The sequence below is a fragment of the Diabrotica undecimpunctata genome, chromosome 3, assembly GCF_040954645.1.
Source record: "Diabrotica undecimpunctata isolate CICGRU chromosome 3, icDiaUnde3, whole genome shotgun sequence".
NCBI lineage: Eukaryota > Metazoa > Arthropoda > Insecta > Coleoptera > Chrysomelidae > Diabrotica > Diabrotica undecimpunctata.
The window spans coordinates 158,171,956-158,192,036 of record NC_092805.1 but is presented as its reverse complement, the minus strand read 5'-3'; the positions used below and the strand labels follow the sequence as shown (position 1 = coordinate 158,192,036).

General features: G+C 34.3%; 1 protein-coding gene and 1 long non-coding RNA gene across 4 annotated transcripts in view; one reads left to right on the top strand and one right to left on the bottom strand.

Moving 5' to 3' along the window:
• The window catches only part of LOC140437658 (serine hydrolase-like protein), a 29,178-nt gene extending 9,428 nt beyond the window's left edge, over positions 1–19,750 (top strand). For 2 of the 3 annotated variants that reach the window (XM_072527289.1, XM_072527292.1), the window contains exons 2-3: positions 17,921–18,530; positions 19,459–19,750. In XM_072527289.1, coding sequence (XP_072383390.1) covers positions 17,921–18,530; positions 19,459–19,693 — 845 coding nt within the window. In that variant the 3' untranslated portion in view covers positions 19,694–19,750. Of the gene's footprint in view, positions 1–3,567; positions 5,251–17,920; positions 18,531–19,458 lie in introns of those variants that run through there. The other variant, XM_072527290.1, reaches the window with a different exon arrangement.
• On the bottom strand, positions 7,905–10,104 carry LOC140437657 (uncharacterized). The gene is made up of 2 exons (XR_011950398.1): positions 9,100–10,104; positions 7,905–8,978 (listed from the first exon to the last, which is right to left on the bottom strand). It is a non-coding gene; the product is annotated as an uncharacterized lncRNA (long non-coding RNA).
• Positions 19,751–20,081: the final 331 nt, after the last annotated feature.

Here is a 20,081-nt window from a genome sequence, read left to right as displayed (position 1 = left end):
TTGCTCCCAGTCGTCTCTAAAATAGTGAAAATGCCATGGTTTTGCAAATCACAAACTTTTTCGAAAGTAACAATTATTTTTCAGGGCCTAGTATTGGTATTCTTGACGTAGCGTCCCGCATCTTGAAATCCTTTCATAGAATGCAATTCAACACTGTTGTGACTTAAGTAAGGCATTTAATTGTATGGACCATGGGTTACTCCTGAAAAAACTACAGAGGTAGAACTTTTGTCCACAGAGTGTCAAGTTGATCCAATCATACCTCGAGAACAGTACAATCTGTGAGGGTGTCTGATGTGCTGTTACGGGAGAGTGTTGTTAATATTGGTTTTCCGTCCTTGGACCCATACATATATATTAATAAGCTTACAAGCATTGAATCAAACGCTCTATATACACACTCTTTGCTGATGACACCACAGTCTCCTTCTCAGCTGACACACTTGAGGACTCTCTTAGGGGTTCCAGATCTACACTGCCAGACACTAAAGAGTGGTTCTGTGTTAACAGGCTTCTGCTTAATGAAGCAAAGACCAACAGGGCTGTTTTTGCTGACAAGTGTGAAGTTTCTTGGAGTACACCTAGACCCCAAGCTTTAATGGGGTCAACGCATTTACTATTAAAGCAAAAATCTATCAAAGAACTTACATGTGCTCAGAAATCTTGCATCGGGCGTTTCACACAAAGTTTCACACGAACTGCTTGTTATGCCATTTTTTACTCTCATCTGACAAATGCAATCTTGGTCTGGGGATATTCGGCGGGAACCTCGAGAGTCTTTGGTTTACAACGTAAGGCTATAAGAGTTCTTGCAGGCCTTGGGTTTAGGGACGATTGCAGATTGGCCTATGAGAGGAATTCTTACTGTGCCCTCCTTGTATATCTATGAGAACCTTATGTTTGTTAAGACAAGCGGGGGGCGCTTTGGGGCCCAAGAAGAGGTGCACAACCATAACACTGACACAGATGTGATCTTGTTCCAGCCTACTGGAGGCTTAAGAGGTGTCAAACTGGATCAGGGTATTGGACAATCAAATTTGATAACAAATTGCCTGATAACGTAAAGAATCTTTCCAAAACTCAGTTTCAAAGTAAAATTAAGGAGATTTTAATAAAAAATGTATTTTATAGTAGTGGGAAATATCTCAAATTTCAAACTATGTTAACTCGATCTCATATGTGTTTTTATATAATTAGAATTTATGATTTTTCAGTAGACCTATTGCCACTGGCAAAATAACATTAATATCTACAAAAAATACATAAAATTTTTAAAAAGCTTAAAATAAAAACGAATTTTATTTTTTTCGTAAAAAAAACATAATATTGCAATGAACAAAATAGAATCATCATTCTCTTTGCCTTAACAACATATACAAACCTGGTGAATTACCTACAGAATGGCTCCTATCGACCTTTATTCCGCTACCAAAAACCAAGAATTTCAAACACTGTACTGACCATAGTTTAAATTCGCGTAATGTCACAAATATTGAATACATTTTTAAAGATTAAACATACAAGAATATTTTTGATACAGAAAAATTCTTAGTGTCAGGTATTAACATTAGAGGGATAATAACAAAATATGTACAAATACTACCATTTGCAGATAATGCCAACTTCGGCTGTCCGATAATTATTTGCCCTCACTGCTCGATGGTGCCACTATCTCAAGAGAAACCTACTATCGTGACTCTCGTTCTCGTAGACGACTAATGGTCAAAATTTCAGCCGAATCGGACTCGTAGTGGGAAATCGGGCGTCTCTGTGGATTTTAGAAAAATGGAAAAACTGGTTATTTTTACTTTTGATGAATAAATATTTTGTTTTTGGATACTAAAGATTTACTTCATACTATAAAACTTATAAATAATAACACGATCAGTAAATAACTCAAATAGAACGTTACAAAACACAAACTTTATTAACTTATAATATAACAAAATATATAAACCAACACACTACAATTTGAATATAATCAGACTGAGCAATTTGGACCTGTAAAATGACAATCATGCTCGCTCAAGGCGATAAATCATATTTAATAGCCTCTTGGCGAATGAGAAGGTGAATACCGTCACAACACGTGCGTGTCAGGCTGTTTATGTTGGGAATTTGCAATGTGAATAGAGCTTACGCAAATCACCAGAACTGAGCCATATACAGAACATAATCATAGAAAATTACAACATTAAGAACTTGAAATTTTACATATTAGGTTCACTAGTCACCATAGACACAAATGTAAATGAAGAAAAAGTTGAAAATTTCGAACAAAAGATATAATGGAGTAATTAACGGATTATTTAGTTTTTTCATTGTTGTGATTTGTTTGTATAATTTTTAATTGAAATGTAGTGTATTGATTTGTATCAAACGACAAGTGAGTTGTAATCAGAAAATGTATCAGCACCTAGGTATGCTTTTAGTGCATTTCGGTATCTTTTATGAAGACAATCATTCTAATTTCTGACTCCCCTTATTCGCTGGGGACTTCCATGTATAGAGGTTTTTTTAGATTATTTTTAAAAGGTATTACTTACTACCTCAGCACTTAAATTATATCTCTAAATTTTGTAAGACGTAATATCTTCAAGTTCATTGTAAAACATCTCTTAACATAATTCTTTTGGAATCCAAAGAGTTCATAAATGCTGTTTCTATCCTATTTGTTTTCTCTGTTATATGTCATTAATACTAAATATTCTGTTTTTTGCAAACTTATGGTGAGCCCCCATTGTTTATATGCTCCGTATAGTATTTTCAGCATAAATTTTAGATCATATAAGTCCTGTGCAACAATAGCTTGGTCATCTGCGAAGTTAATGCTGGTTAAGTAGCCGTCGCCCACTGGTATCTCCATACCAGCACAGCTGCGTCTCCACTGATATAAAACTCTTTCTAATTTAAGATTAAATAATAGAGAAGATAGACTGTCTTAAATATTTAGTTGCGAATATAACTTCCGATAATAGTGCAAGATCCCACTGCAGGATCACTACGTTCATAACGAAGGTCATCAAACACATTTTTACATATATTTAAAATTAGGAGAATTTACGAGAAATCCTAATTTTCGGCCATTTTTTCTCAGGCAAACTTATATTTATAAGTTAAACTTATAAAAAATATATAAAAAAAACAAGCATATACGACATGAGCAACGTATTTTATTTAAAAAATAAATTAACGAAAAATAATTTAATTACCATTAATTGAATTAAAAATATTTGCAACCACTTTTTGACTGGCAACCTATTATCAATATATTCTCCTAATTTTAAATGTATGTAAAAATGTGAGTTTGACTAACTACGTTATGAACGTAGTGATCTTTCAGTGGGTTCTTACATATTACCAACATGAATATAGGCCTTGTTTTCTTTCAAAATAATAATTTCACGTGTAAATTTAGTAATAAAGTAAATCTAAGACTCAAGTATAACCTACCACTTTGGTCTAGACAAATGTAGTATATACATTTAAACTCCAATTCTTCATTGTTTTGTAACATAAATCGGTATGATCTTACAAAAACTTGACAGATTAATTTTTCTGTTCCAGCGAAAACATGGGGCGAAGAAAAAGATCCGCTCATACTCTGCTTTCACGGAATAATGGACAATGCTGGAAGCTTTAACAGACTTATTGCTCAATTGCCTTCCACGTTCTATTACGTGTGTATTGATTTGCCAGGACACGGAAAATCGTCGCCGTTTCCTCCTCACCTACCACTTCATACTCTAAACTTTCTTTTGGTTTATAAACACGTAACTAGATTCTTCAAGAGAAAGTTTGTGATCATGGGTCACAGTTATGGGGGCCAATTAGGCTTTTTGTACGCCCAGATGTACCCCGAGTGTGTCGAGAAACTTGTTATGTTGGATACAGTGACAATGTACCCTGTAGCAAGCAACATTTGTATAGATTTTTTAGTTTCCAAAATAGATATTCATCTTAAAATCTGTGATAATTTAAACAATAAACAAGCACCAGTTTACACATGGGAGGAAGCTTTAGAAAAGGTACAAAAAGGACGAAATTACGACGAAATAAAGCGGGAAGCTGCCGAAGCTTTATTAGAAAGGGCCATAGAGCCACAGGGAGAACTTTATAAATTTACGTTAGACCAAAGAATGAAAAACTTTGTGAATCCTTTAAGAGACCATAGGTTAGCTATGGAAGGTATGAAGGTCAATCCTGTAAAATGCCCAATATTGATGGTTTTAGCGAGCCAGAATGGATTTCAATTGAAAGTAATGGAACCTGTTACAAAGTTTTTGAAGAAATGGAAAAATGTTGAATTCCATATGGTAGAAGGCAGTCACGATGTCCACAACGATTATCCAGATAGAGTCTCCCCATTCGTTAACAAATTTTTATTACAACAGAAAGGAAAACTGTAGTAGACCTGTTTATTATTTTTTCCTACACTTTTCATTGCATATTGTTAGCCATACAATGGAGAACTTTAAAATTCAAAAATAATTCTTTATTCAAATAAGTATAACATTCATCATGCTTCTTGCACTAGATCTTTATATTAAATTTGTCCTCGGGCGTTGTCTATCACTATATAAACAGTATTATGGAACCTCCCTCTATCGACAGCCGCTCGAAACAAACCTTCCACCTGAAAACCTCTTTATTGTCTTGTTAGTCAACAAAAGATAGTTTCTTGCTCTTAATTCGTGTCTTCTTTCGACTTTTCTCTGAATAATGAGTCGCACTTCCCAGATCTTTTCCGAATGTGCATAGAGATATTTCTGTTACATAATATAATTTTTCATGGCGACCATGCTAGACAACTTAATTATGGAAAGAATTTCCTTGTCAGTCACTGTTGCCGTTCAGCTAGCTTCCAAAGTATTTAAAATGTTCTACCTGTTCAACGATTGCACGGTTTAGCGTGAATGGGTTTGTACCTACATGTATTTTAGCTACAGACTGTTTCAAGTTAAGAATTCACAACTGAACAGATAGGCCAGTGCATTTCTTACGGGCGTATGTTGCCAATAGTTCACGGGACTATGCAGGGCCGGCCGAAATAACCCATTCTTTATTTATATTCAAATTTTTATTTATATTTTCCAATGTTAATCAAATTTATTTTAAAAAGATAGGTACGTATCTATTTAATAAGCTTAACGACTACAATTACTTATAAATATGGTTACATTTTCAGGGAAGTGATTTTAAAGATTATTAGAAAAATGTCTTTATTAGTGGTTAAAATATTAGGTTTTACGCAATTGGTTAATTATTATGGCACAGGTAATTCTGACAGCTTAGGTGTCAACTCTCAAAATTATTTATAAAATATTACTTTCACAATAGTTAATAAATAGAAAGCAATAATAATTAAGATATTGTGCTTAAACTTCCATTATCGGGCAAGCCGGGCTAACAGGCCCTAACAGTAAACAATATTGATTACTTTATAATTGACTATTAATAGTTTTCTAATTCTCTTTATGTACTTAGTCATTCCAAACAATAGTGTCATTTGGAAAGCACATTTGGAAAGCAGACAGATTTATGAGTTATAGATAAATGAGCGGTATGTTTTTCAAAATAGTGTAATTAGGTGAAGTGGAGATTATATGTTTGTCTGTATACATAAGCCCAAACTGCCCGATTACGTTTTTAAATTCTTCTGCCCGGACAAGGGTTAAGGCATAACCATCGCGCACTCAAATCTCAAGTGTAAAAAATTATATTGTTAAAATGGATCCAGTTTTGCCGTTTAAAAGTGGTCAAATTTTACATCTGAGTGCTAAAAAAGTGATCTTAAACGTAGTGAGATACCACATTAATTTGCTTCGAGATGAAAGTCAACGTATTGTATTCGACAAAGTATCCGCGATGACAGGAGTGTCAGTTCGTACGATTCAAAAAATCGTACAGGAAGACAAAGAAGGTGAGCTTTCTGAGGTAAAAACAAACAGAAAAAGAACCCGTTGCCGAAACAACTCCAGAGACTATACTTACGATGAAGGTGTTCGTATCGGCGTTCGTCGAACAGTGCATAGTTTTTTTTTTGAAAACATTCCTCCTACTTTGAATCGTCTTCTGCCAAAAGTGAACCAAGACGAAAACTTGCCAAATTTTACCCGCAGTACAATGTACAGGTTGTTAAAAGACATGAACTTTGTTTATGCAAAACGTGATAAAAGTGCCGTGCTAATAGAACGTCCTGATATAATTGCATGGAGGCATGGATATTTAAGGGCCATTAAACAATATCGGGCTGAGGGCTATGACATTGTGTATTTGGATGAGTCATGGGTCAATGTGGGGCACTCGGTTTCCAGAGAATGGAAAGACAAAACCGTCACCTCGGCAAGAGATGCGTTCATAAAAGGGCTAAGTACTGGACTAAAGCATCCCACTCAGCGTGGACCACGTTTCATCCTTGTCCATGCCGGAAGTGAAAATGGTTTTGTAAACGGTGCTGAAATGTTTTTCCTTGCAAAAAAAAACAGCGCTGATTATCACGACGAAATGGACGGTCCGTGTTTTGAGAACTGGTTTGAAAACAAACTGTTGCCCAACTTAGTTCGAAAAACGGTTATTGTTATGGACAATGCTCCATATCATAGTGTAAAAACCGAGTTGTTGCCTAACCAATCGTGGAATAAGAATAACATTATGGACTGGTTAAGACAAAAAGACATATTTTTTGAAGAAAATTATCTGAAGTGCGAGCTTTTGGAGGTAGTCGCGCAATTTAAACAAAATTTTGATAATTACAAAATTGAAGAACTTTGTAAACAACAAAATAATGTCAAAGTGCTTCGTTTGCCTCCATACCATTGCGAATTAAATCCAATTGAAATGGTATGGAGCCAAGTAAAAAGGCATGTGGCCGTAAATAACAGCACCTTCAAAGCGAAGGATATGGAGGACCTCATAAAAAAAGCGTTTTCAAATGTTACGTCTGATAACTGGAAAAACTATATTCAACATGTAATGACTCTGGAGAAAAAATTTTGGGAAGTGGACGGTCTAATGGAAGACGTAACTCCCATAGTTATAGATTTATATGATAGTAGTGACAATTCCGATTTGGATATGGACGAAGAATGTACATAGTTTTTGATAATTGTAATATTGTAAATATATAAATGTCAAACTAAAAAACCAAATAATTTGTTACATTTCTATGGTTCTGTTGTATTTTTTTTAAAATATACAGAAGTTTTTATTGTTTTTTTATGTTTTTTACTGACACTAATAATATCTACCACAATACTCACTCAATTTGTTCATTAAACAATTAAGAATATTTTTAAGAGTCTGATGATGACCTAAGCCGAAATTTAATAAATAACTGTTGTGAGAAAAAGACATGTCTTTAATTTTTATTTTTCAAAAAACAAAAAAAATTTAAAGTTACCTAAGTGAAAAAACGTCTAATGTGCAATATAACATGCAGTTCGGCCCTGCTTTTTCGCTGCAACTCCACTACTCTCGCCTATCTCAGTCTATCGGTAGTTCTGGCATCACCGCTTCCCATAAGGCTCCTTTATGAATTCTTAACTTGACACAGACAGTAGGATAATTTTCGTGATATTGAAATTAAAAACTCTACAGCGACTTTCTTCAATTAACAATCGTCTGAGGGTTCTTAAAGCTTTCAGATAATAGAGCCCAAACTGACAGGTTCAACAAAGCATCTTAATATTGTCAGTCCAACTTGTTAAAGGTCTTCCAGAATTTCGTATATTCTTTCTTGGTCTTAATTTTAAAATGTGGACCTCTCAAATTGTTGGAAACGCCGTCTTATAAATCTCTCAGATAAAACACAGCACAAAACAATCGGTGATTATTTCAGACAAAAACTGCCACATTACATTTGAGTATAAAATTCACCTCTCCACATATAAAAATTTGCCGTCTTTTGAAGACTACGCACCGAAATCTTTCCCCTTCAAAATTTCAAATCCAACTTCACTTAAACTACACATTTAACTGCTACTATGAATTTACATTGTATTTCCATGACAAAAGCGAACAATAAACAATAACGAACTTGAAGAAAAATCCGGACTCACAATAAAACCAAACGCTTTGACGTTCTATCGTAGAGTGTTTTAATTCTCTTCCCCGCAATACTTTCTCACCAATCTAAGTGGATATTTATTTGACGCGCAATATTAAGCGGAAACTATCAAAGAAATACCCATCTGTGTTACATAAACAATTACTATTTAAATGGAAATAAGCCACAATTAAAGGTTAAAGTAAGTTTATTGACGTTTTAATTTCCACTTCGGAAATCGTTCCCAAAATACAAACACTAGTAAATTAAACAAATTTTGTGTTTTGTTACTTGGAGAAAAATTCTTCTAATAATTTAATTTTATCTGACTCATTTATATTGACAATTCAGACATACATTATACACTTTAAAGTAGACGACTTTAAAATGATATTGCCAATATAATTGAGTTGCGTTCCTGGGACGACTTTACTTGTAAGATAGTTCATTCGATTACATGAAATCAACTTGTAGAATATCGGTCAGAAAAATTCATAGCATGTAATTTATCTTTAAAAAGTAAATCACATGCCATTATGACAGTAAAATTCTCCTGTTAGTGATTCCATAGTAAATTATGAGGGAAAAACCAGGAAAAAACCTCATAATACTATCCCGACATAGTAAGTATTTGGTCGTACATTTAGTTTACTCTCAATAGACACCAAATTCTGATTTTATATGTTTGTTATTTAAAAAAACATAAATGATATATCCTCGATATGTTACTGACTTACTAATACTGGTATTTTCCTTTTAATAACTGCCTCTTTTAATATGGGTAACCAGATCCTACTATATGTGGATGTGGATATACAGAAGGATACTAAAAATATCTTATGTGGACCATGTCACCAACGTGTAGGTCCTACAGCGCATCACAAAAGAAAAAGAAGTGCTTAATTTAATTAAACAACGTAAGCTTGAGTACCTCGGCCACGTGATACGGAACCAAGAAAAATATCGAATTCTTCAACTCGTTATGCAGGGTAAAGTATTTGGCAGAAGAGGACCGGGACGCCGTCGTATCTCGTGGTTGAAAAATCTCCGACAATGGTTTGGGATGACCTCAGCGGAGCTGTTTCGCAGAGCAGTCAACAAAACCATGATAGCCTTGATGATCGCCAACATCCGGACCGGATAAGGCACTGAAGAAGAAGAAGATCCTACTACATTCTGTCGAGGAATGTGCGACACAATTGGTCTCATTTAGCATTATTAGAGCCGCTTCTTTGATTTTTTTATCTAAAAAATAGCGGCCATATAGATAAATACTACTTCATCTCAATTCGAGCTAATACAAGTCTTCTTGATGAGAGGTGGAATCTTAAAACAGGTGTAGGAGAATGGTGGAGTTCCATTTGATAAGAAATGCAATCATTCACCTTCATATAAAGTCTCATATACTCTTAATAAAGTAAAAATATTAAAAAATTGATATTATATTTAGAGTGAGATAATTGAATGTGTTTCAAATAAAATAATACGCAATGGAAATTGTAGGAAAAATCCTATACTAATATTTTGTGATATAAAAATGGTTGGAGTCTTACAGACAGCTTAATATTGTACTTATCTTGAAATAAATTCATGTAATATTGCAACTGAACATAGAGAAAACAGTATCGCTGTTTATTTTGTTACTTACTTTTGTTAAAAAAAAATATTTTACTGTATGGCCAATATACCTAATTGGTACAATAGGTAACCTTTACGGGATATAAGAAAAAACATTGGATTTTTGTTATTTTAATAAATGCCTTTAATGGTTTTATATGAGTTTATAAGAGTTATTAAAAAATTGTTAACCTGGTGATGATTTTATACTTTATCGATGTTTTTAAATTATAATTTATTGAATGTGAAACCAGTGTTTTTTATTTAATTCTCTTTGTTAGAATCTTCATAAATGATTATACTATTGTCCATATCGTTTAAGCAAATCTTTCTATAGTCCGTTTCATCCTTTTTGGCCGATTTGGTATTGAAAATCACTGAAGTAATATGAAACTGTCAACCAAATTACCAAGGGGGTAGTGAAATATATTTTCTGAATTAAAATTAATCAATTGAATTACAGTAATCCCTCTTTAACCGCGGGAGTTACGTTCCGAAGAGAAAGATGCCGTTATCATCATCAATGGCATTACAGCTCGTTATGAGCCAAAGCCTTCTTCAGAACAATCTTCCATTCGCCCCTGTCTCTGGCAACTCTTCTCCATGCTTTAACTCTGATGGATTTTAAAATATGCTCTATGTTATCTTGATACCTACCTTTTGGTCTTCCTCTGGCTCGTCTTCCCACTGGTCCTCTTCGGTCGAAAATTTTTCTGATCGTTGCATCTTCGTCTCGCCTAATTACATGTCCTATCCATCGAAGGCGTGCTAATTTAATATATTTTACAACGTCAGGTTCCCCAAAAGTTCTATATAACTCAAAGTTGTAGCGCCTACGCCACAAACTCTGTTCTTGGATTCCTCCATATATTTTCCTTAGAATTTTTCTCTCGAAACGTTTAAGCAATTCTTGGTCGTTCTGTGTAAGTGACCACGTTTCAGACCCGTATGTTAACACTGGCCTTATTAGTGTTTTATATATGGTAACTTTAATTTTTCTAGATAGTTTTGGGGCCATCTGTTTCCTCAAGCCATAATAGCACTTATTGGCAAGCACTATTCTTCTTTTAATTTCTTCGCTGACATTGATGTCTTTAGTCAGCAGCGAGCCCAGGTAGACGAAGGTGTCCACACCTTCTAGTTCCAGATCATCAATTAATAGTCTAGGTATCTGGTTGCCTCATCTAGTACAATGCATATACTTGGTTTTCTGTGCGTTTATTTTTAATTCCATTCTCCGCATAAGTGCAGGCGCCCTTAGTGATCAAAATGCTTCGATCAGAGATTTTGTGGACCTAGCAATAATGTCGATGTCATCTGCATATCCGACCGCTTGTACAGATTTATTAAAGATGGTGACGTTCGTATTAATATGGCACTCTCGAATTACTTTTTCTAGTGCAAGGTTAAATAAGAGACACGACAGTCCATCTCCCTGTCTCAGTCCATTTTTACAATGGAAGGGTCTGGAAAAATCGTTTTGGATTCTGACATCACTCTCTACGCCTGTGAGTGTAAGTTCCGTTAGTTGAACAAGATGAAGCGGCATTTGAAATTCCACCATAGCCTGTAGAAGTTTTTGTCTGTTGACTGAGTCGTATGCGGCTTTAAAATCCACGAATATGTGGTGGGTGTCGACTCCGAACTCAAGCGTTTTCTCAAGAATCTGCCTGGCTGTGAAGATTTGATCCGTTGTTGATTTATTGGGTCGGAAACCGCACTGGTAGTTCCCAACTATTTGTTCAGCATAGGGGATCAATCTTCTGTACAATACGTTGGACAGTACTTTATATGTCACGTTAAGTAGGGTGATGCCCCTATAATTATCACACACCATCATATCTGCCGCTGCACCGAAAGGTGCCGTTGGCTGCGTCATTTTCTTACTAATTTCCTTTTGCGCTTCTTTGTACGGTGCCAGTAAGCCTTCTGAGCCATTTTTGAATTTCAAGCTCCTTTCCATACAAGGATCCGCGTGAAAAAACAATTTCCTGAAGTTTTTGAGCAGATGATAATATTGTATTTATGTTGCTGAAAGTGAGAGACGTGACTGCCGTCTCGGCTGTTACTTCTTGGGAGTATCGTCTTCATCGCTTTCGTTACTATTTTTTAGTATTTAGAGGAGTCCTGTTCTGTAAATTCACTGTCATTGGCGGCTGTAACTTCTTCAACATCACCTGATTGCAGATTTTCAAAACCTTCCCCATGTATTTTGTGCATCACTTGTAGAATATCATCAACTTCCTCTGTTTTATGGGACACTTCTGAGGTTATAATAACAACTTCTGGCCATAGATTTTTCCAACACGCGTTTATAGTTGATGGGCGTATTTCATTAGTGGCTTCTTTGATTATAGTTATACAGTAAGAAATATTAAATTTTCTCCAACAATCGGTAACGATCAATGAAGGATCTAATTCCGTACAATTGAAGATACGGTTGAATATACGCATTAGGTAATACCGTTTAAATGCAGCTATTAGTCCCTGACCCAAAGGTTGTAAAAGCGAAGTGGTTTTGGGAGGTAAAAAGTCAATTCTCACATGTGAATCTGTTAAGTTGAGAGATTCTGGATGTCCAGGAGCATTGTCGTTAAGAAGAAGTGCTTTAAACGGTAGCGATTTTGATGTTAAATATTGCTTAACGCTAGGCACAAAACAGTTAGTAAACAATGTTGCCATAACCCACGCTTTTCTATATGCCCTCCAAAATACCGGTAGTTAATTTTTATTTTTATGTTTAAGAGGCCGTGGATTTAGAGACTTATAAATCAGCATTGGTTTTAACAGATGATCACTTGAAGCGTTATAACAAAATAAAACAGTTAACCTGTCCTTTGCTGCTTTAAAGCCTTGTGCAGATTTCTCATTTTCCGATATGAAGGTACGAGCAGGCATCCTTTTCCAAAAAAGGGCTGTTTCGTCGCCGTTAAAAACTTGTTCCGGCTTATACCCCTCCCTTTCTATGTGTTCTTTAAGTTTAGCTGGATGGATGGATTGACGTTATGTAAAGAAACTCTTTTTTTTTAATTTTTCGAGCCATCCTTTACTCCCTTGGAAAGTAGAAGATTCGTTGTCAGCCTTTAGATTTTCGTAAAGACGAAGAGCCTTTTCTTGTATTATTCTCACTCGAATGGTTCTCACTCTTTTTAATAGTCCTTACAGTAGACTCATTCACTGAAGAATACTGCCGATTGAGAGCGAACTGTACCTATCGTAAGTTCCAGTACTTGGAATCGCTGGCAGCAATTAAACTGGCAACTGTTCCGAGAATTAAATTTCGGGATAATTAAAATATTAGAATATGATGTACGTGCTGCCATCTACTTGCAAGGTATAGTATTTTTCACAGTAAAATCGTTCACGTCACGATTTATACAAACTGACGTCACTTGTATTTAAAACACTCGATTTTTCATGCCAACAGTCAACTTGGTATTATAATAAGAAAAATGTAATCGTGATTGCATTGAGAATTTTAGAATTATGATTAAATATACAAAAACATTTCTTATTATTAATAGTGTAAATTTTACGCAACAATTGCTTAAGTTTCATAGTTCAAAAAATAATGATTTTAATTAAATAGATTAAACAATCATACGCCAGTGATACGGGTATAAATGAAACTCAAATGACATTTGGGTGTGTGGCCAGAATGCTGACAGCATTCACGATTACTTACAATTTTACAGTAAGAATTCTGTTTATGTTTCTTTTTATGTGTGTATCAATTTGATTCGCAATATATAACTTTAATAAACTGTATTAGAAATATGTAAACTTGCGTGCATAGAAATCGGCCCACTGTAAACTTTTGACTAACTATATTTTTTTCAAGAAATATTCATCAGATCACAAAAACAAATATACTGTTTGAAAGACAATTTAATATGCTTCAATGTGAGTATAAATTTATGAAAACTTATTTCGGCTTCCTATGTTTAACATAGTGAAATGAATTCATTAAGCAAATTAAGCTTTTTTATTATTAACATAAATAGGGTCATTGACAATTTAAAACTTAACACTTAATTTTTTAATAATGGGTATGACCTCCTCTTGCCCTAATAACATCTCTCATACGATTAGGCATAGATCTAATCAAGTTTGCTATTGTTGCTTGTGGGATGTTAAGCCACTCTTCTTATGCTGCAATAATAAGCTCTGGGATCGAGTCTGGGGTATGAAGTCTAGCTCCAATTCTTCGTTTTAGCTCATCCCATAAATGTTCGATCGGATTTAGGTCAGGACTGTTTGCTGGCCAGTCTATAACCTACTAACCGACTACTGCAATGTAATCTTGCACGATTCTTGCGGTGTGTGTCCTTGCATTGTCATGCATAAAGATAAATTCGTCTCCAATGTAGTCGACGTAAGGTACCACATGAATTGCTAAAATCTCCTCGATATATCTGGCAGCCGTTAAACCTCTTCTTCCGTGAACACGGTCGTCCCTATGAATGAACTCAAGATCGGTTCGTGCTCCTATATAAATTGCACCCCAGATCATGCAGGAACCACCCCCATAAGCACTCCGCTCTTCAAAGCAGCATTCTGCAAATCTCTCTCCTGGTCTCCGGTACACTTTCCTTCTTCGGTCGCTACCATAGAGGCATATTTTGGTCTCATCTGAGAACAGAACAGATCCCCATTGTTCCAACGTCCAATTCCGATGATCCTGTGCAAAGCGCAGGCGTGCTTGCCGATGAGCTGGAGTAAGTTTTGGACCAATCGCAGGTGTTTTAGGGGTCAGGTTATTTTCCCGCAGTCTTCGTCTCACTGTCCACTGACTAACAGCCACTCTTCGCACCTCACGGAGCTGTCGTTGCACCTGAACGGCATTAAGGTGACGATATCTTAATGTTGTTGACACAATAAAGCGGTCATCACGAGCGGTTGTAAATCGCCGTCTGCCTGTTCCAGGTCGCCTATGAAAGGATCCAGTCTCCTCATAACGTTGGCGCACTCTTCGAACCGCTGAGCGTGTCATATTCAATTGTCTAGCAACAGCTCGCTGACTAAGTCCATTTTCGATTAGAGCAATAACTTGGGAGGCTTTTTGTGGTGTAGTATGCATTAAACTAACACACTTGAACACTGCCGAGATTATGAAAAACGAATAATATGCAAATTTCACTTGCAAAGGCAAGCTTTTACAATTAGACAAATTTGTTATTTTCGTGACAATCACCACATAAACACGTTTCATTTGTTTACCGGTTACTACGCATGTAAACGATAAGCCTTCTTGATAAATTTATACTCACATTAAAGCATATTAAATTGTCTTTCAAACAGTATATTTGTTTTTGTGATCTGATGAATATTTCTTGAAAAAAATATAGTTAAAGTCAAAAGTTTACAGTGGGCCGATTTATATGCACGCAAGTGTATATATTAAATATACTTAAATAGCTTTAAAAACTATTTATTGTTTTATATTGTGATTGCGTTTGAAAAATTCCAAAACAACTGAATAGCGGCTGTAGAGAGCTGATGAATAAATTATACATTTTTATGTGATCTTTTATAGATAATATTATAGATGAAACGTTTCTCGTTTTTCACAATATCGAACAATGAAAAAAAAAATTGTAAAAATGTGAATATTTACTTTATTTTAAAAATCCAGTTGACTACTCTATTCTTAAATAGTTTAAATTTTAAAATTCCGCACTTATTAACTATTCTGATGTTTTGGCAACGCTGTGGGGTTCAGACGTCGTAAATCTTGAATGACGTGAAATGATTGTTGTATGAAAAATTCTATATGCGATAATTATCGGTTTATGCGATAATTTTAACGTTGGCCTCATCATAAGTATTCCATAATAATAAGATATGGGCGAATGGAGGAAACGTCAACAATACTAGTACTACGATATTCCAATAGAATTCGAAAAACTTTATCTCATTCAAATGCAAGTTGTGAGAGACAATTTTTAAAAGTAAATTAATAGGCTATTAATTATATACCTACTTTAGAAGGGAACTACAACGTTAAAGGGGTTTTATTATTTCGTATAGTCCATGGACCTACAAATATGAAATACGGGACTTGCCCGGGTATCTCTTATGGGAGTGACAGTCCTCTGAAATTTGTATTTCCTAAGGACACCAGAGGGCGTAGCATTCATAGCAAAGCTTCGTGACTGCGCAATACCGCAACCAACAAAACAAGTACACCATTTTTATTGTGGTTTCGACACAGTGTTTCGAGTTGTATTATTTGCGATTAAATAATTGTTTGCTTTTTTGCCATCATATTTAAATAATTACGGTTTTTAACTGTTGCGTTAATGGTTGTAATAATTACAATAAGGATGCTCAAATGCATACTTTTCCAAAAGATAGGGCGGTAAGTAGAAAATGCTGATATAAGATTTTATTTATTTTTTAATAATTGCCTTAAAATGTCCGATGTTGTCCCAAACTTCTTTCTTTCACGTTATGATGTGTATTAGAATTGTTGCCGATATAGAATTAGGTAAAAGTTTTTTAGGAATTAAAATTATCGCCATTAAAAATGTGGCAATTCTTCAATGTTTCAAGAACTTTTTCTACAAAACTTTTGTTTATTTGTCCTTTTGTAAAGCACCTCTAGAAATATACTATGTAACATTATTTGACAGAAAATATTAAAAACAAACTATTTATTTTTTAGCTTTATGATATTTGGATTAACAAAATTGGCAGAGAAAACTTGCACAATTCATTTTGGACCAGAAGCCCGCTATGTTGGATTGAGATATAAGTCCACCTTGAAATGTGATGCTATTCCTTCTCTGTTTCTGTGTTGTAATTTATAGAAACTACAGAATAGCCACTGTTTAACCAACTACATTTAAATACATGTAATTAATGTTTATATAAAAACGTAAAAAAGAAAATAAAGTAGAAAAAGAACCAACGTTTGTTTTATTTTTGTAATCAAACCCTCAATATTAATCTTTATATTTGAAGAATTACGAGAAGATTTTTTAAAAAGTTGTTGCTTTCCTAAGGCCGCCAGTTTCCTATCTATTCAGTAATATATATTCTTTATCTATGATACGGGATGTGGTGACCGAGTAGGGAAACATAGCTTTCTCATCGTCTGCGCACGAAGCGATGGTTTTTAATTTAACTTAATTTAATTTTAATTGAATTCGATTTGTTTCAATTCGATTTATTTTATTCAATTCGATTCGATTATTGTATTTTATTAAGATATACAAGTACGCATGGGACTGCGTTTTCTACTCCATGAAGTGTGTGGTCTCAACATTTGCGTTTCATAGCCTTTCTTTTGTTTTTATTTTTTTACACCTCTGCGCGATTCATTTCACCGATCAATGCATTCAATCCGTAGTCCGCGATAAGGAAGCTATCTTTCTAAAAGATCGCGTAGTGCTACCATTTAAAGGGGTGCGTTTTGAGAAAGGTGTGAATTCGTCCCTATTGCACTAGGGTGCATTTAGTTGAATTCTATACACTTTTTGTCTTTCATCTTTGATATCCAACTTGTACGATCTGCTCTTCCCATGTGTACACACCAAATCAAAGGTTTTTCTTCAACATAGTTTAGTATGTTTTGTTCCAATGCCTTCTTGTTTTTATCTTCTCATTTCCAATATGATGCAATCTTGTTACTATACAGCTTCTTCTCATGAACTCTATTTCGGTTGATGTAGTTTTGGACCTGTTTCGTATATTAACCAATTTTCTGCTCCGTACGTCATTACACTACATCTACATGCCAAGATGTTATATCTTCTCTTCTTTTTATTTTTGATAATCTATCTATATTGTAGTATCCCGTTTATTTGTTTGATACATGTTCTTGTCTGTTCTAATCTGCTGGTTATCTCTTTGTCCATTGTGGTTCCATTTTTTAAGATTATGAATCCCAAATATTTAACTTTTTCTGTCCCGTAAATTTCTCTATCTTCATTTATTTCCAAGTTTGTCACTGATTCTTGTTCTGTTATTAAATATTCAGTATTTTCTAGGTTTATTTCCAGTCCATTTTTTGATGTGTTCTTCTAGTTTTCGGACCATATAAGATAGATATTCTTTATCTTGAGCCGTTACCACTTGGTCATCTGCAAAACTTGATGTGTACAAGAAGTCTTCTCGGATTGGTCTTCCCAACGTTCACATTTGCTTTTAAAAGGCTTTAATATTTGTGCAATATACTATTTTTATTGAGAATAAGCCACAATTTGACCATATTAGAATAAGTTTATTTTGATGATTTAATTTTTTTTTCAGCTAAAACATGGGGTGAACCAGATGATCCTTTAATACTTTGCTTCCATGGAGTTATGGACAATGCCGGTACCTTTAATCGGTTAATGTCATACTTACCGAACAGCTTCTACTACGTCTGTATAGACCTTCCTGGTCATGGCAGGTCATCATACTTTCCACCAAATATACCTATAAATATCCTAAATTTCATTTTAGCATATAGGTACATTAGTTTACATTTTAAAAGAAAGTTTGTGATATTAGGTCATAGCTATGGAGGTCAGTTGGGTTATGTTTACACTCAAGTCTATCCAAAAGATGTACAAAAATTAATAATGCTTGATACAGTTACACTATTTCCAGTTTCTGCTAGGAATTTGAAAAATCATCTATGTGAGAGAGTTGATAACCACATTCAACAGGAGATCAAGATGGCTTCGGGAACTCGACCCACCTACACGAAAGAAGAGGCTTTACACAAACTACATACAGGAAGGAGTTACGCGCCGATTAAATTAGAGGGCGCCGTAGCTTTGTTGGAGAGGTCCATAGAAGAAACTGAGGATGGTCGATATAGGTTTACCTTGGATCCGAGAATCAAAAATACTTTAACACTTTTAAGAGATCTTAGGTAAGTACTAGTATTGATATATTCTAGGTGCTTATAGAATTAGAAAAAAGTTACACTAGGATCTATTACATAGGTGCTGAGATAGGAGCATGCGACTCATACCAAACACTATAGACTGTAATACATCCAACTCCGACACAAAACTGACAGCAAAATATAAATTATGATGCTCGACAAGATATTTTTGAAGGGTTTAAGGACTTTGGTGATAGTGTCGGATTGTAGATTAAAACTCCCAAACTCTGTTCCCTAGCTTTATTTAATACTCAATATCAATACATACTACTTGCATATTTCTACCATATGCTTCAGCACCATAATCTATACATCTTATCTTAACCTCTATTTCTAATCATCTGTCATTCTAATTCACTCATTTGACACAAAACATCACAAAGAGGATTAAGGGAAGTATTACACTTTACACCCTCTTTTAATACTTCCCTTAATTCTGTACAAAAGAAAATCTTATTATTCATTTATAAGTGAACAAGCAAATAAATATATAGTACAAAATAAGAAGCAAACTATTCAACAATAAAAAACCTATTTCAATCTAAACTAATTATTTAAACTCCCCTCTCTGAACTAATACAATCCTAAATTATCTCTATTATAGCAAAACTGTACTTTATGAAGCCCTTTTGTTAACATATCTGCCAACTGTAATTTTGTTTTTACATAACAAAGTTTCATATTTGAATTTAAAGTATCACAAACAAAATTATATTTAAGATCTATATGTTTAATTCTTTTGTTATTTTCTGGGTTTTTAATAAGAGATATACACCCTTGATTATCTTCGTACACAGTGAAATTTTGAACTTTTATCTTCATATCAATAAGCAATTTTTTAATCCATAAATACTCTTGAAGTGCTGCACATAAAGCTACTAATTGCTTCTGATTTATTCAGTTTTATTTTTAGGTACACCAAAGAAACTATAATGCATAACCCAGTACGATGTCCAGTTTTAATTATCTTGGGAACCGAATCGACTGCTCAGCAAGTTTATTTTAGTTCGATTATTCAGTATTTTAAACAAAGAAGAAACATGAGGATTAAATACGTAGAAGGTAATCACGATGTCCATAATGACTATCCGGAAAGAGTTGCGCCATTAATAAATAAATTTTTATTATACAGATCAAGCAAAATATGACCTGGACGTTACAAATTACTATGCTATTTTTTAAATAAATATTTTGTCTGAATTAAATCTATTTTTTATAAAAAGAAAATTCCCAATGGTTGGCTCTATACGATACTTTGAAAAATCCTACAAAGAAGTGTAAAACTTACAGGATTACAAATTTTCCAAACGTTTTCGGTCTTGTCAGACCATGATACCTGAAAGCAAGTTATTCCACTTCAATTTAATGATTAAAAAGAGGGAACATTTTTACTGTTGGTATCTTAAAAACATATGGTATAATTTCTTACTTGAAGCATTTGGAAAAAGCCACTTCCCAGGCGGTGAAAAAACTTTTTATTTACATTTTAAATGTTATATAAATTAAAAATAAAGACACATAACGTCGAGATGAATA